This window comes from Lupinus angustifolius, chromosome LG03 (assembly GCF_001865875.1).
Source record: "Lupinus angustifolius cultivar Tanjil chromosome LG03, LupAngTanjil_v1.0, whole genome shotgun sequence".
Classification (NCBI taxonomy): Eukaryota; Viridiplantae; Streptophyta; class Magnoliopsida; order Fabales; family Fabaceae; genus Lupinus; species Lupinus angustifolius.
Window position 1 is genome coordinate 26,690,773 of NC_032011.1, and position 17,541 is coordinate 26,708,313.

General features: G+C 32.9%; 3 protein-coding genes across 5 annotated transcripts; 2 read left to right on the top strand and 1 right to left on the bottom strand.

Annotated features, from left to right (window-relative positions):
- On the top strand, positions 140 to 6,944 carry LOC109344230 (ATP-dependent 6-phosphofructokinase 6-like). 2 transcript variants are annotated; one of them, XM_019582899.1, is made up of 13 exons: positions 140 to 336; positions 421 to 467; positions 564 to 603; positions 1,620 to 1,682; positions 1,781 to 1,918; positions 2,791 to 2,949; positions 3,104 to 3,157; positions 3,898 to 3,966; positions 4,091 to 4,220; positions 4,401 to 4,666; positions 5,686 to 5,734; positions 5,884 to 6,038; positions 6,319 to 6,944. In XM_019582899.1, exons 1-13 carry the CDS (start codon positions 229 to 231, stop codon positions 6,646 to 6,648), a joined length of 1,608 nt encoding a protein of 535 aa, XP_019438444.1. In that variant the 5' UTR covers positions 140 to 228; the 3' UTR covers positions 6,649 to 6,944. The 2 variants fall into 2 exon arrangements, with proteins under 2 accessions (XP_019438444.1, XP_019438445.1); XM_019582900.1 differs by lacking the exon at positions 1,781 to 1,918.
- LOC109344231 (serine/threonine-protein kinase Aurora-2-like) lies at positions 7,964 to 11,104 on the bottom strand. Of its 2 annotated transcripts, none has more exons than XM_019582903.1 (9): positions 10,884 to 11,104; positions 10,344 to 10,451; positions 9,804 to 9,950; positions 9,602 to 9,697; positions 9,057 to 9,152; positions 8,873 to 8,969; positions 8,656 to 8,773; positions 8,479 to 8,551; positions 7,964 to 8,353 (listed from the first exon to the last, which is right to left on the bottom strand). In XM_019582903.1, exons 1-9 carry the CDS (start codon positions 10,929 to 10,931, stop codon positions 8,252 to 8,254), a joined length of 885 nt encoding a protein of 294 aa, XP_019438448.1. In that variant the 5' UTR covers positions 10,932 to 11,104; the 3' UTR covers positions 7,964 to 8,251. The 2 variants fall into 2 exon arrangements, with proteins under 2 accessions (XP_019438448.1, XP_019438447.1); XM_019582902.1 differs by having other exon boundaries at positions 10,344 to 10,460; positions 10,884 to 11,101.
- LOC109344232 (oleosin 16 kDa-like) lies at positions 13,340 to 14,114 on the top strand. Its single transcript, XM_019582904.1, has one exon. The coding sequence runs from the start codon at positions 13,463 to 13,465 to the stop codon at positions 13,925 to 13,927; it is 465 nt and encodes a 154-aa protein (XP_019438449.1). The 5' UTR covers positions 13,340 to 13,462; the 3' UTR covers positions 13,928 to 14,114.

A 17,541-nucleotide genomic window follows, 5' to 3' on the forward strand; every position in this document is an offset into this window, starting at 1 on the left:
GTAAAAAACCTTTAAACTGTCGGTATATATATCTTTTTCCCTTTACTATATCTTTTTATTTGGGAATAAAATATATATGAAGTGCTGCACAATTTTGGACTGAGAATGTTCTCTCCTATTTCTCCTTCATTTCACTCTTTTTTCTCACTATTTTCTGTTTGGTACTTCTTTCATCCAAACACCGAAATTTGAAAAGAGAGAAATCCAGAGAATCCTTAGAAACAAACAATGGCGTCGAGTAACAATGGCGAATCGCAAATGAAGATCGTTCATGGCGAAGGTGGTTACATTCTCGAAGACGTTCCACACTTCACCGACTATATCTCTAATCTCCCTGTATTTCTCTCTCTCTCTAATTTCCTTCTCATTTGAAGTTACATTATCGAAATATTCATATTCTGTTACTGGTTTTGTTTTCAGACGTATCCGAATCCGCTACGATCGAATCCAGCTTACTCGGTTGCCAAGTAAGTGATTCATTTCCATTAGTATTATGATTTTGAATTTTGATTCGAGTATTATAGAATGAATGCGTTAACAGTGTTTTTTTGCTTTATTATTAGGCAGTATTTTGTGAACATGGACGACACCGTTCCAGAGAAGGTTCGCTCGCTCTGTTTATGCAAGCTGTGTTTGTTCAATTGTTCAGTTCATTTATCTCAAATGTTTTTTACTATACTAATAAGGCATTGGTCTCACTAGATGGCCAAAAAAGTCAAAGTTCAATACCTAGCGTTACACTTGTTGTGAGTAGCAGTTACGCAACAGAAAGTGATTAGTTCTTTAACCATAATGATGATAAGATACATTTGGTAGTACAAAAAAATGTTTTTGCTATTTTTTTTGTGATTTACCTGATCTATCAATTACTTTGCTGTTGAGTTCACTATATTGTCTCTCCTTGTTTGTGTGTTTGTAATACTCCCTCTCTATTAAAATGTATTGTTTAAAGGCTTTCGAATTAAGACTATAGGTGCTCTTGGATAAATGTCTTAGTTAAGTGCTTATCCAACAAATTTTTTTATTTTAAAATTAAATTAAAGAGTTTAAAATTTGTGTACTGATGATGTAAATTTTTTTACACTGTCAGTACATCATCACCATTGACTTGTAATACTTTTGTTTCTGAGAGTGTAAAAAACACTTACACTGAAATAAGCTAAACAGACCTTAATGGACGATGATAAATTATTTTCATAAGTTGTTCTTATGCATCTAAATAAGTTCTCTATAAACTCTTCCAAATACCCCTAAGTAATGTAATAAATATGCTTGTTTACGGAAACATAATTACATTTAATTTAATTACTCTTGTATATATTAAAGCTCTTTTATTCCATTAATTGGGTCTTGGACTTTTGGTTTTGGGTTTTGACAGATAATATGAAACAAAGTTTACTTTTTTTTAAAAATATTATGAAAAGGGGGGATACTTTATTAATTCTCAATAATAGAATAAAAGAAGTTTGTATTATAAAAAAATTCATGAGCCTTTTTTTCTGTTTTATTTTCCAATGCAAAAGAAGGTAGGGAAGAACAAAAAAATCTGTATTTATTTCTTATTCATAAGCATTAACAAGATGGATTGGTTTTCAAACTTTTACTTGAACTTTTCATAGGTTGTTGCTCACAAGGATAGTCCAAGAGGTGTCCATTTTCGACGTGCAGGACCTAGACAAAAGGTTATACCTCTTTTTGTCTGTAGATATGTTACTAAGGAACCTACGAAGTTTTTTGGTTCAGTTCACCGAGATTGAATATCTAATGTTATGCTGTTCAGGTATATTTTAAGTCTGATGACGTGCATGCCTGTATTGTTACGTGTGGTGGTCTCTGTCCTGGCCTCAACACTGTCATAAGGGAGATTGTATGTGGGCTTTCTTACATGTATGGTGTCAATAAAGTCCTTGGTATAGATGTAAGTCAGTTTGTTAACTCTCCTTTAGTTTACATTCCCTATATTATCTGTTGCTTTGGAATATAATGTGTGATTTGTGTTGGCATAATTATATTGCTCAAACTGTACTTCAGTTTTCCCAACTTCTTTGCATGCGTATTTTATTTCATTCTCCTAAATTCTTTAGGAAATTAGTAAAATCAGATTCCAATTTGGTACAACACTCTTAATCTGTTAATTTTCTTGGTGGCTTGGTGCTAGTTTTATGAACTTAGATTTTGTATTGAAGGCATTACAGAATAGACATAAATATAGTTGAAAAGCTGCAACCTGTTGAATTAATTAAATGTGTTTAGATTCATCTAATTGTCTTTTCAAGTTCTGCGTTTTTCCAAGCATGTTTAAGTTCTCATAGTTGCCTGGTTTGTCTTTACCACATTGTATCAATAAATTAATCGTGTTGCTTTTTGAGCGTAAAATTTGATTACTCGGGTTTGAAATTTCTTGCATCAAATCAATCAATGTTCATTTTGAAATCTTGATAACCTATGCAGCAAGTTATAAACCCATTTGTTTACTTGATTCTTGCCATGATGGTTAACATGTGAATGAAATATGACACTGGTAAGGGTAAGCAACTGGCTTATATAAAAGCATAAAAGTATCTGGAAGGGAAATAAATCCCACATTTTAGCTATCACCCTCAAAAGACAGCATTATGAGTTCGTGTTTACATGAGACATGGACATTTTATGGGTTTTACGAGTTCTAACAAGTAAATGTAGGTGTTCTATTGAAACTTACTATTGATACACGTTAAAGTGAACAAACTTTTTCAACTTTTGCGGTCATTGGTTTCACCCGGAAATTAATTTTTATCCAATGTTATACAGGGTGGTTATAGGGGTTTTTATTCCAAGAACACAGTTACTTTAACACCTAAGGTGGTCAATGACATCCATAAGCGTGGGGGTACGATTCTTGGGACATCACGGGGAGGGCATGACACTGGCAAGATTGTTGACAGCATCCAGGATCGTGGAATCAATCAGGTTTACTATGTGTCAACTTTTTTTCAAATGATGCTTCCATGAAGTTGAATGTTGGAAGCATAAATTTTAGAGTATTTTATATCATATACTTAAACCTGGATAGGGCTGGTTATAGTCATGACATGGGTTTTCATTGTTTGGGTTATGGTTACAGGTTTATATTATTGGAGGTGATGGAACACTGAGAGGAGCGTCTGTGATTTATGAGGTACAGTGATTCAACTGTTGTCATAATATTCCTCCCTTGATCTCCTATAAGAAAAAGAAGAGGAAGATTCATTTCTTTCAAAGATGATATATGTCTAGTATATGCCTTTTCTAGGATGACAAACCCAAATCTGGGATAGTTTATGTTTTGTTTGTGTTAAACAGCGCACTTATGTTTAGAGAAGCTAGTTTTGTTCATAATTAATCAGGTTTTCCAAATGTAGTGTGAATTCTATAGCTCAGTGAAGAAACATTTGATAAACTTTCAGATGTTCATTCTAATTGCTAGCCCTCACAGTGATAGTGCATATAAATATTTCAAATAATAAAGTGTAGATTATCATTTGATTAGTATCACATTTATTTCTTTCCAGAACTTGCACTTTTAGTATGTTTGAATATTTTTTGTCATTCTTATATTTGCCAGTCCTTTTCTTTTTCATCCTTTATTCTTTTCAAAAGCGTAAGTGAGGATAGTTTATAGTTCAAGTGTTTATGTGGTTGTGATGGCAATTGTTTAGTGTTGACCCATGCCTCCAATTGCAGATTCAATAGAACATTAGTACATTGACTTTAAATTTTAAATGCCTTCCATTAGCTAATAGACAACAACAACAACCAAGCTAGGACCATGACATTGCTGAAAAAATTGGTTGCATAAATTTTTATAAGTATAACTATTGATTAAGCTATTATTTTTTTGGTATATTTTGATATTCTACATATTTGGCTATCATACAGGAAGTTAAACGGAGGGGTCTGAAAGTAGCAATTGCTGGAATTCCTAAAACCATAGATAATGACATCCCGGTATGCTGGACCACAATGTCATAAGTTTTTCCCTGAACTCTAATCTTACCATTTAAAATACACCTGGAGTGTCAGTTGTCTTTGTCTTGATAAACTTCATATGAACTTTCTTCTTTTAATTTAGGTGATTGACAAGTCCTTTGGTTTTGATTCTGCGGTTGAGGAGGCTCAACGTGCCATTAATGCAGCACATGTTGAAGCTGAAAGTTTTGAGAATGGCATTGGTGTTGTAAAGCTAATGGGACGTTATAGTGGTATGCATACTTCATTTATGTTTGTTATCTTTTAGGCTTCTAACTCATGATTTAAATCCTATTTCTTCACCTTATGCAAATGTAAATAAGTCAAATGACTAAAATGTCCAATGTATCTTCTCCTTAGACACCCTTGTTTGTTTTTGTGCTATAATGGACACTAGTATATTATGACTGCAGGTTTTATTGCAATGCATGCTACTCTTGCTAGTAGGGATGTGGACTGTTGCTTGATTCCAGAGTCACCCTTCTACCTTGAAGGAAAGGGTGGACTTTTTGAATTTATTGAAAAAAGGCTGAGAGAAAATGAACATATGGTTATAGTCATAGCTGAGGGAGCTGGACAAGATCTGTTCACCGAACACATGCAAGACATGAACCAGAAGGATGCTTCTGGAAACAAGCTACTCCAGGACGTTGGTCTATGGATATCCCATAGGATCAAGGTATTTACTTGTTACAGAAGAAGATTATTATAACATGATTCTCTTTCTCATAAATTTGTGTAGTATAATGTTGCTTGTTCACATATATCTCCTTGAGGAATTAACTGCTCCGGGAACTCTTATCAATTACAGATAAACTGATTAGGTAATCGATGGTGCTTAGACAAGATTTATTTGATTGATTTTGACAGACCTGTATTCACTCCTTAAATCAGCTGCCCATAAACTAATCTAAACAACCCGTGGCTGATCACCAAAAATTAATTTGTAATAGTTGGCAGTATACTGGTATGACAATATTTGATATTTCTGCTACTTGGCTGCTAAACTTCAGTAGAAGCAAGTAGTTTTATTCCTGGATAGTGAGCCACAAGCCTTGGTATTTGGATACCTTTCCATGTAATATGTGCTAATGTGCTATATTTTAAGTTTTATTCGTATATTATACTACTTAATTTTAACTAACTAAATGGTAAAACTTGATTAACATGTTATCATTTTTCGTTCTGATTCTATCTATCCAGTTCCGTATTGAGCTAGTAACCCTTAGCGCTGCTTAATCTTAATGCATTACTTGAAAAAATAATAGGATAACGATTTTTAAAAAAATAGTTATTGAACCATTAAAAAATAAGAACATAACTAAATTTTATAAAAAAAATTAAAGTAGCCAGATTTTTTTGGTACATTGTTTATTTGGGTACATAAAGTAACCAGATTTTGTCAACAAATAAATGAAAAACAAACCAGGAAATGTTTTAGAAGTGTCATTTGATGAGAGTTTGATCTCTTGCCCATTTTGTTTTCTTTGTACTATGATTACAGTGGATATCCATGCCTGTATTCCTTATTGATCAATTTCCTCCATTGCTTAACCTTAACCTTGTCTTAGATGACCTATTTATATGTAGTTGGATCTTACTTATCCAGTCTGTGTGCTGAAATTCTTTCTTGCTTGAACAGTCAATTTGTGCAACTCTTTCTCTTCTTTTTAATAAACATTCCCACTTCTGTAATAGGATCATTTTGCAAAGACAGATAAAATGCCCATCACTCTTAAATATATAGGTCAGTTTCCCTAATTGCATTCTTTCCTTTCTGATCTATTTTTTATTATTATTTTTAGGTTAGGCATCCATTTTTATTGGGTAACAGTTTTTTTGTTTAATATGACCTAGACATTGATGTTTAGAGCTCTTATCTGAGTTATCTGGCAGATCCAACTTACATGATCCGGGCAATTCCTAGCAATGCATCGGACAATGTCTACTGCACACTTCTTGCTCAGAGTGCAGTTCATGGAGCAATGGCTGGGTACACGGGATTTACAAGTGGGCTGGTTAATGGCAGACATACTCATATTCCATTTAACGTAAGCTATTCTGTATCCTGAATCAAATTTTTAATTGTCTTGTATTTTGTATTCTTGTTTTATATTTTCACATGCTTGCATGCTAAGGTATATGCTACAGTCATTCAGAAGGAAGAATGATGCTTCTATATACATCAAGTTTTATATATGTTTTCACCTTCAATGCATTTGCTTATGAACAAAAGCATCATAGTAAATCAGTAAATTGCATTCTATTGTGTCTTCAATTTTATTAGAGATGTTCTGACAATAGAGAGTGTATGTTCAATTTGATATGCAGAGGATAATTGAGAGGCAGAACAAGGTCGTGATCACAGACAGAATGTGGGCAAGACTCCTTTCATCAACCAACCAGCCAAGTTTTCTGAACGTCAAAGATATCGAAGAAGCCAACAAACCAGAACAACCTCCCACTCAGTTGTTAGAAGGGAACAAATGCAAAAATATTGATGAAGTTAAATCAGAATCTCCATCTCAGTTGTTAGAAGAGGACAATTTGAAAGATGAATCAGGAAACAACGCTGACCAGAGTATCGAGACAGAAAACAATGCTGACCAGAGTATCGAGACAGAAAACAACGCTGACCAGAGTATCGAGACAGAAAATTAAATACTGTTGTGTGTATCTACAAACTGTATATGGTGGTAATGATTTTGAAACAAGCCCTGACCACCTTGAATGCCAAAAGTACCGTGAGGGAGCTGTTCTATCTGTCCATTTTTTACATGTATTGCAAATTGGTACTCGTATAGAAACCAGATTTTTAAGAATGACAACTATTTTTCTGATAACTAGGTATGCAATAATATTTGAAAAATGATTTTTTTTAATTTTATTGTTCCATGCACTGGATGATTTATATATAATGGAGCTGTGTGGGAATAACTGATTTTATCCATTGAACTCAGGTTTTTAGGTGAAGTTTAATAAACCATAAATCAGTTAGCCTAGCCATGTATCTTTTCCGACTTTCATACCTAACTCTACAATTGGGTGAGGCTACCACTCAACTCTAGCATAAGATAATGCCTCTCATACATATGATACTACAATTGGGTGAGAGGTATAACTATAAATCACTCAATTGGGTGAGAGTTATAACTATAAATCACTCAATTGGGTGATTTTTTTTTGTATTACCTAGAGTATCATCACATTTTTTTTGGATAAGGAACTAATCCCTTTTAGGGTTCATGACTGCCCCTTCACAGGAATCGAACCTTTGACCTTGGGGATCCAGTAGAGTCTTATACCATTAAACCAACGCCTGATAGCTAATGACTAGACATAAGTGATTATGTATCAAGTGTTTTGATTTCCTATATGTATTAAGACCGTCTCTAGTCTAGAGCTAAACATGTTCTATTTTGTGAACATATAGATACATAGACTTGGCAATCTTATTTCTTCTAATAGAGATTATCAATGGTTTTGATGGCCATGCAATCTCCGTGGAGATGAACAAGGGTGTGAGTGAGTGACAGTTTCTGGGGGTGGTGTGGAATTCATGGAGGGGACAATTTCAAGGAAGAGAAAGGGGAAAGAGAGATAGTGGGACAGAGAAGGGGGCATTGGTGTTGAGTAACATACAAGTTTTTGTTGGATAGGAGTATCAGAGAAGAGAGGTGATTAGCAATAGAGAGAAATGATTAGCTTTAGAGAGAAAGAGGGAGAGTTTTTTTTTGTTTTCCCCTTAATAATGAAAACAATGTCATTTCACATTCGTAACCAGTAAAGATCACATACGTTAAAAGACTGCATTGGACATGAGTTGAGAAAAGTTGAAGACTAAGTTGGTAATTTATTTTTTGGGACGAATTTGGTACCTTAATAATGAAAACATCCAAATTGCAACATTAAATTTCTGTTTTCTAAAACTTTTCCATCCCCTTAAACTTTTCCATCTCACAGAAATAAAAAAGGCTGAGCAAAAAAAGCAACGAAATATTTATAAATTTGGATCTCACAAATCAGTGATTCTTTGTAAGCAGGGTTTACAATCACATAAGTGATAGCTTGGGATAAGAATGTATGCAAAAGTGGTGGATCGAGCTCTCCATCAAATACTTTTTGATATACCAAATTCTTAACCTTCTGCATCTTCTTAACCTCAACTTCTTCCAATAGTTTGCAGCATCTCTAAAGGTTGTCAAATACTTCGAAAGAAGCCGATAATTTTCAGAATTAAAAAAATTCAAAGTCATGAGATACACTAGCTCCTATATACACCCGAGGGCTCTGCATTCTGAACAATCCAAGGATGTTCAAGAAGCTTGTGCAGCGGTAGACGCTGAGTAGAATCCTTGACCAGCATCTGTTAGCAAAAAAAAGAAGAAAATAAGGACTCAGGCAATGCTTGAGCTATTTAAAGGTAAGCGGTAAGCCCTCGAGAGAGAACTTTCACAAAAGGAAAAACCACTAAGAGGTAAAGAGTGAAACCTGACTGATGAGGTCCTTTGCCGCAGAAGACACAATTGGTTTAGGAGGAAACTTGAGATCCACTTGTACGATCCTGCAATATAGATATTATTTACCAGAATGTTCACATGTAGTTAAAAACAGAAGGACACCACAAATACCATGATATGGTGCAGAGTTTATAATTAAACTGCATACCTCCTATATGTATCAGAATGTTCTTTTGCCTCAAAAGGCGGAACTCCATAAAGAAACTCGTAACACAGAATACCAAGGCTCCAGATATCCACACTCGCGTCATGTTCTGTACTCTCCACTGTTGGAACATAAAAAGTGTTTAGAAGTTATATAGTGATGTATCTACAAAGATATAATAAATATTTGAATGAACGATCCATGTGTTACGTAAACATACCCATCTCGGGAGGGAGGTAATCCAGTGTTCCACACATGGTCCGCCTGCGATTGAATGTGTGAACTGACCATCCAAAGTCAGCTATCTTTAGCTCGCCCTGGCAATAAAAAGGATAAGCACAAGAGGAAGACAACAACCAAAAGGAGCATAAATGAAACAGCAGTCTAGGTATAGAGGAGGTTACCTGTGCACCAATTAGAAGGTTCTCTGGTTTGATGTCCCTGTGTATTACATGCTTGCCATGACAATATATAAGGGCCCGTGCCAGTGATGCAACATACTGCCTCAACCACAAAATAGTAACATTATTATCACTCATCAATCTTAGAAGAATGTTAAGTGAAAAACTGAAGCATGTAGCCTGACAAAGACATGAATTCTTTCTAACATAACACACAAGACTAATTGACTGCACAAATCTATTTTAGTTAAGCCAGATGTGCCATTACATTATGTTTCAGCATTTATATGTTTCTTAATACAAGTGTCATAATTCAGATTGATTTATATAATTGAAATTTCTCTCAACCAAGCTAGACTTTATTGAGAATTCTATCAACCAAGCTAGATTTTATTGAGAGTTCGATCAACCAAGCTATACTTTATTGAGAATCCGATCAACCAAGCTAGACTTTATTGAGAATCTTATCAACCAAGCTAGACTTTATGATCCACAAACAAAAGAATATGGGGCGATGAAATGATCAGTACTATACAATATATACTTACAGTGGCTGCACGTCTTTCACTGAAATGTTTGCATTTCTGTAATTCCTTGTAAAGTTCACCTTTAGGCGCATACTCCAAAATCAAATAAACTCTTTTCTGCAATTAAGTTATTTCACACAAATGTAATTAGCAGTGTATTCAACCGTCTTCAGCAATACATGGATAGATTCTAATGATCTAACCATAAACAAGAAGTATATACCTGATCATAAAAATATCCATAAAGGCGTAAAATGTGGGGGTGTCGGAGATGACTTTGAATTTCAACTTCTCTACGAAGCTGATGCTCAACTTGTGATTGTTGCAATTGGCTCTTGAAGAGCACTTTCAGCGCAACAATATGGTTACTCTGTTTCAAAATCAACACATGAAAATGAATATTTGAAGACGACAAACAATGAGAAGAAGAAAAAAGCAGCCATATATTTAAGATCATATACAAAAACAAAAATACATTTAAGATTTCCAAATAAATAGCAGCCATATATTAATAAGGTAAATGAGCATTCAAATTCTGTGAAATTTGTGATAAAAAACAAAATCCAACAAAATCTTGCAAAAATCAAATAAACAAATAAAAAACCAAGGTAAGTTAATAAGGGAACAGGGGATGATAAAATTCATAAGGACTAGCACAGCTATGAACCATCCATGATCAGCACAAACCTCAACAACATAATTCCAGAGAAATATTAAATAGAAAATGCGCAATTAATTAAAAGAGGAAATGAGAAAATCTTACTATCTTTTCTCTAGCAAGATAGACATGGCCAAATTTCCCCCTTCCAAGAGGTTTTCCAATATCAAAATCATTGAGGGTCCACCTTTTTTGATCTCCAGCTGAAACATCTGAAGAAGCCTGCTAAATCAAACAATAAGTGAGATTGAACATATCTTTAAATCCAAACAATGTCCATTAGGTTTAAAATTTGTAGCTACCCTAATTTTATGAGAAAACGATAAATTTTCGGAAGAAAACACACACAAAAATAGAATTTTGATTTCCCCCCCTGAGAAATTCGTTTGACGCACGATTCATGCCGGGGGTTCAAGACATAAACCTCAACAATGGCAAATTGAAATTCAAAATCAAGAAGGCGATAAAATTACGACAATTGAGTTAGGTTTGGTAAAGAGAAAGATGATTGAACAATTGAATCGAGGTGGTGAATGAGAAGGCGAATCGAAAATCCTAGGGTTAAGAATGGAAATGATTGTGAAATAATTAAGAAAAGAAAAAAGAGAGGGGAATAAAAATTGGTGGTTGATGGATTAAGAATACCTTGTGTTGTTGAGATTGAGGTTGTTGTGTCTCTGTTGCGATCGCCATGTGAGAAGAACGACGATGATGAAGAGAGAGAGAGAGAGAGAGAGAGAGAGAGAGAGTTTTGAAATAAGGGGAAATGAAAACGAATGAAGAAGAAAGAGTTTGCAATAATAGTGAGAGAGAGAGGAAGGTTTTTCTACAATTAACGCTTACAACGGTCGAATAACGGATACAAGCCACGTCCTCAAAGAAAACTCCAATGCCGCTCTCTTTGCTTTTCAAACATTTACCCAATTCTTTCCTCTCTTTTTATTTCATGTGTATGCATGGAACTCTATTTCTAACATGTGTCATTCTAGAGTAAAATCAGATACAATAAAAATCGTGTTTAGGGTATATGACTTTTAAAAAAAGTAGAAGTTGTGGATGAGAAATATGACTTCCATGGAGGAGAAAATGTGTTAGGGAAGTCGCATTCCTAGTCCATGACTTCCTAAACTTGTGGATCTCGTCCATGACTTCACAAACTTGTGGATCTCGTCCACAACTTCCCTAAAAACTACATTATTTATGTAAATATTTTAAAACGTATTATATGTGTGATAGTATAGTTTAACTAATTATTCATGTAATTTTTCGTAGAAAATAAGTTTTTATTTTTACTTTTTAACTTTTGGATAAAAATATTATGTTATTATAAATAAAATAATAAAATTGTTATGTGAGGTTGTTTTTACTTTTTATGACACTCATTTTCACGGAGATGATTTTTTTACTCAATTCTAAAAGTATAACATAATTAGACTTACTCCCTTAACTAGTATTTTCTTCAATAATCCAATCATGATTTTCTCTTACGTCATTATGGTATTGTTCCATCCTGTATTTGGATTGGTCATAGACCGACCAACTTATAGGATCGCGATTCATCATCGATCAAATAAGATCTAACTTGTATAGTTGTTCATCACACCCATATGTTGGTTTAATTGAGGGAAATGATAACATGATATAACACGGCTTAATTAATATTTAAAAAATCACATACTTATATTACATTACTATCGTATTGGCTGAAAAACACAAATTCGTTATAGAACCGAGCACCTCATCTGAACATACAAATAAACTAATAAAATATGGTGGAAATTAGATTGACATTACCTTCAAATGGTTTTACTCAATTACATTCTATATTTACTTTATTTCAAAATTTATGCTAATCTCTCCTAAGGTGGATATGATTATATTAACCATATATCCTCTTATAAAATTACTTTTGAGTTCTTGTACTTACAATATAAATATGAATACGAGATGGGTACTTACAAAAAAATAAATGTATTTATCTTTCGAAATTAAAGAAATTAAAATATAATGTATCAAACCTCTGTTAAAATTTAAGTGGATGAGAATAATTCATCCTAAATAGTTAATTTTTGTATTACCAATGTATCGTCATATTTTCTTTGGAATGGACTAATCTTTTTCGAGGTTCGTGATTGTCTCTTCCAAGAAGTGTCACTCACAGGAATTGAATTATCGACCTTAGAGATTCAGTAAGGCATTATACCATTAGATCAATCACTTGTAATTGAAAAAAATTCATAACTTAAGTATGACATTAAATTCACTATAGTATATGTGGAACTCTTAAGAACCTTCCTCACCTCAAGCCACCTTAGGGGAAGTTGGTATAATTATAGCTAAAATGTAGATTTCGATTAAATTTAGCAGGATGTGATTCATCTTAATTCAAACACACAAATATTCATTTTAATATATTCTACTCTGAAATTCAGCTTCTCTACTTTTAGCCAAGACAAGAATATCATCTACCAATTACGTTGCTTATTATCTACTCTTTACACCATATTCTATTTGATATCAGTTAATTCTAGAATTTGAAGTGGTAACCATGTTGAATATATCTATATGAGACATATACATTAATTAAAAGTTTTAATGTAATGAATCTATATATATATATATATATATATATATATATATCACATAATAACAAATAAAATACAATATATAATGATATATTTATCATAAAATCATATTTTTATCATTGAAAATAGAAGAAAAACAAACATTTGGGTCCCTATTAGTTGAAAGTCTCCTTATTCCTCCTTATAATGAATGATTTAACTTTGTGGAGATCAATGCATGAACAAAGACACAAATGGCAGCAGATGCTGATATTTTGTAAGGCCCTCCTCCATTCATAAATATTAGGTCAAATATTAAAAGCTAACTTGTTGAAAAGAGTAATCAGTCACGTATTATTTCCTTACCACTTAAAAAAAGCATCATAGAAAAGGTGTTTGAGAGTTGTTTACGGACACCAGTCACATGATTGGACAGGTGTTGCATGTGCAACTCTATTTCCATGCAAATCAGCCACGACACCTTATAAACTCTCTACTCTTGCCAAGTATTCTTCCACCACAATACACTCTTTATGCTATATTATACCACTAACTTCTCATTCACTCTCTTTGTCTCAAAACTCAAAACTCATTATTCGTCATTCTCTTCAACTTTCTAAACCAAACACACCAACTACATCATATTATCATACCACTATCATGTCTGATCACACAAGAACAGGAACATATGGATATGGATCATCTTATGGATCTTCCTATGACACCAATAATGTTAATCTTAACAACACACCCTCACGTCAAACCATAAAGTTCTTAACTGCTGCAGCCATTGGTGTCTCACTCATGCTATTATCTGGATTAATTCTCACAGCAACTGTTATAGGATTAATCATTGCAACCCCTCTTCTTGTTTTGTTCAGTCCTATCCTAGTTCCTGCAGGTTTTATCCTATTACTGGTTGCTTCTGGTTTCTTATTCTCAGGTGGGTGTGGTGTTGCAGCCGTAGCAGCATTGTCATGGATATATAACTATGTGGCTGGGAAACACCCTTTGGGTTCTGATAGTATTGATTATGCTAGAGGGGTGATTGCAGATAAGGCTAGGGATGTGAAGGAAAAGGCCAAAGATTATGCACAAGGGGCTACAACAGGATCTACTTATTGAAGCTAGCAGTGGCTGGCACCATTTTGGATTTGCATGTTGAAGTGTTGTCAAGTTCTGATGTTTGTATCTTGTTTGATGTGTTCTATGTTGTTCTGTATTTTTGTATCCTGTTGGTTTTTGGAGCTAAATCTTTCTCTTTATTAGTGTAATCATAATGTTAATAAACCTCTCTTTTTACTAGCTACAATATTTATGATTTATATTTTATGGATATGCCTGTCTAGTTTATATATATAGACACTAAAACCTATTCCAACTAAAAAAATAATATAGTGATGTCATTTTTACTTTTGGGCGGGGTAAAGAATTAATCTTTTTTGGAGTATGTGTATTGTGCCTTACAATAAGTGTTTACAAGAATTGAACCTTTGATCTTTTGGTTATTCTTGAGATATAGTGAGATGTTATACTAGACCAACTTGTTGTTTAACATTTTTAATGTTTAGACATTTTTACTTTAGCATTGTGATGAACTTTTAGTTTTAAATATAAAAACTTCTCCATTCCAACTATATGTAGTGGAATCTGATTATGGGTAATTCGTTCTCTTTCAGACCACCATAGTCCAAAAGAAATCATTGACTTCCATATAATTCCACCACCACACACCCCAGAACCAAAAGCTTCAATAAACAACCACCTAAACTCTATTATAAGTTCTAACCTCTCATTCATCCTCTAAACACTACAAAACCTTTTATTCCAACTAATTTGGACGATTTTGGGGCAAATAAAAAAGCCCAATCAAAACTTCAAAACCCCAACCAAATCTTTTGGGAAATGTAGTGTTCTAGTACGAGCAATGGGCCACAAGAGATCAAGAACCAGCGTTCCATCATCATCATCATCTAGTTGGGGTGTGTCTTTTATCACTGCACAGTCCTTTGGGTTGTGATCCTTCTTTTTATTATTTCCTTCTTACTTGTCTATATTATCGGATTAATTATCACATTAATGAAAATATGTCATACCAATTAAACAACTATTAGCGACGTTTTTGTTTCTCATTGGTCCAATACAACACATGTAACATGAAAATACACTTTTTTTTCCTATTCTTTATATAAAGCTTTACCCTCCTATTGGATAAAAATACATTTCACCACTTGAAATTTGGGTGACATAATTCATGAAGTATAAAAAAAAATGTGTATTTTTATTGTTGATGTCAAGTGCAACACAACACTGTCGATGTTGACTGTTCCATTAAATAGTTGTAATGAAAAGCCAAAAATACCCTAATTTTTACTTTAATTATAAGTACAATTTTTTTTCTGTCGATTTTAAAGTAAAATAATTAGTTTGTTAATTTTCATAAAATATATTATTCTCAACTCCAACTTTTCCAAACTAACATCAAGATCCATTTAAATTTTAAGCCACTTGTTAAATAGACCAAATTATGAAAGTATGCACGTGCTCGTAAAAAACTGTCATGCATATATTATTCTCATATCTATCTGTTTTTTTCTTCTTTTGTATACATACATGATACATAGTAAGAGTACGTTAAAAAGCAAATTCATAACTGATACCGATTTTGATGGACTGAATCCTCTTCAATTCAATACTGAATCCAGATTCTAATGGAGATGCAAAAAAAAATTAAAATGTCTATGTTTTTTATTTTCTTGAATAAATAAACTGAAAATATTTGATTTTATCTCTCCCTCAAATTTGTGGAGAGGATGTACATCAATATTTTTTTAGGGAGATTGACTTGGTCCAAGTTTGAACATAAGCTCAGCTTATCTATTAAAATATGTAGATACGTGTCTATGGATGAGATTATATAAACCAGTTCAAAATTTTCTATAAACGTGTAGGCCTTTTTGTTTAGGTTTTTGAAGTGATAGTTGAATGTTAGTGATTGCTATTTGCTAGGCATGTACTAGGGAGTAAATTTTGCTACTATTAGTTATGGCTTACTTTTATATTTAAAGATGATTTATTAAATTAGTGTGTCGGTATATATATATTCTATACTTAAATTCGTCTAATTTGAGCAGAATTGGGATGGCAATGAACACGGGTAGTAGTTACCCGCTACCTTTTAAAATAGGAGAGTATTACCCATACTTGTCCATACCCATACGAGTATCCATGTGCAGGTATTTGTGGGTACTCGCGGGTACAACGGGTGTTGGTTTCCTATATTATAAATGAATTTTTAATTTTTTACTTCTATTATGTTCAAATGAGATCAAAATTAATTATTTTTATACCTTTTGATTGAACATTTGGCAAAAATGCTAAATTTATTGGTGTTTTTTATTTGTGTGACTTTTGTTCTCAATTTCTTAACAAAAAGTATATATTTTCTTTATAAAACATGTAATATTTCTATACATGTAATAATATTTATAGGGTGCTTCACCACAAAACTCAATAAAATATGTAAACAAAGTAAAAGGAAAAAAATGTACATAGTGTAATGAACGTTAGAATAATGTATTTTTATTTTAACTAAATATAGTATATTAATCATATAAATAACGGGCAACTGCAGGCATGGGTACTATAACACCCGTACCCATCCTATGTACTACGAGTATTTTTAAAAACTTGTTTATAATACCCGCATTTGTGATCCATATCGTGCCCGTACAGATTTTACCCACGGATACCCACGAGTACGAATTTTGTTGTCATCCCTATTCAAAGAAGCCAGACATATCAAGCCAAACAAAAGTCATCCCATGCTCAGAATTGGCATCCTTAATTACATTTTCTTAAAAGTTTAATATTTATATACTTAAGTATAAAAATTTAAACACAACAAATACATCATCTGACACTCATTTGTATTTTTTATATAAGAGTCGACAATAATTAAAAATGAATGTTAGATGATATACTAACTATATAGAAAACTCATACACTATGATATATATTTTTTTCTTTATTTGAGAACTCCCGAATTTGGCATATGAAAATATAAAAAACAAAGTAAATAAAAAATACAACAATTACTTATTGGACTTCATTCTCTCCTACTTCTGTAAGGGTTTATGTTGTTTCACTCATTTGTGTAATTTCATATACCAGGAGATTTAATTGATGAGAACATTGTTTAAAATTACAATTTTAATTTAAATAATTTATTTTCAACCAATCAGAGGTGGTAGTATGTCCCTCTCACTCAACCATGACAAGCAAAAATCAGTCATAAGTAAGACACTACATTTTGAAATAAAAGCAATGATTACATGAACTTTGTACTTATAATTTTTTTTTTACTGGTTCCTTATATCTAATTTGAGACTTCACAAATATACCAATGATTGCTTCTTTTGTTTCGTGAATGTCTTACAAAGGCTTTAGATTGAAAAGTATATTTATTTTATTCCTGCTACTTAGCCTTTTTCCACCTGATAACCCATTTTCACTCATGGTTGCCATTAGGATTAGCATTCGGGTAAAAATGTTAGCATGAAATAACAATGATCAATATTATTATTGTTTTTAAAATATATCACAATCCGACATGTGGTATACAATAACTCATGCCTCCGTGTTTATGAGCCAAATAAAAAGTCATGTGAAAATGACCAATTTTACCCAAATTTTTTTGCCATCATTGAAAAGCCAACCTAATTTTTTTATTGCAAGTT

What these genes read in the sequence shown, in the direction of transcription:
- LOC109344231 (XM_019582902.1), bottom strand. Translation starts at nt 10,931, where the DNA reads ATGGCGATCGCAACAGAGACACAACAACCTCAATCTCAACAACACAAG. An exon ending in CTCAATCTCAACAACACAAG is followed by an intron (nt 10,461 to 10,883) that starts GTATTCTTAATC and finishes TTGATTTAGCAG; the next exon opens with GCTTCTTCAGATGTTTCAGC. An exon ending in CAAAGGACCTCATCAGTCAG is followed by an intron (nt 8,354 to 8,478) that starts GTTTCACTCTTT and finishes TTTTGCTAACAG; the next exon opens with ATGCTGGTCAAGGATTCTAC.
- LOC109344230 (XM_019582899.1), top strand. Translation starts at nt 229, where the DNA reads ATGGCGTCGAGTAACAATGGCGAATCGCAAATGAAGATCGTTCATGGC. An exon ending in ATAAAGTCCTTGGTATAGAT is followed by an intron (nt 1,919 to 2,790) that starts GTAAGTCAGTTT and finishes AATGTTATACAG; the next exon opens with GGTGGTTATAGGGGTTTTTA. An exon ending in CATCACTCTTAAATATATAG is followed by an intron (nt 5,735 to 5,883) that starts GTCAGTTTCCCT and finishes GTTATCTGGCAG; the next exon opens with ATCCAACTTACATGATCCGG.
- LOC109344232 (XM_019582904.1), top strand. Translation starts at nt 13,463, where the DNA reads ATGTCTGATCACACAAGAACAGGAACATATGGATATGGATCATCTTAT.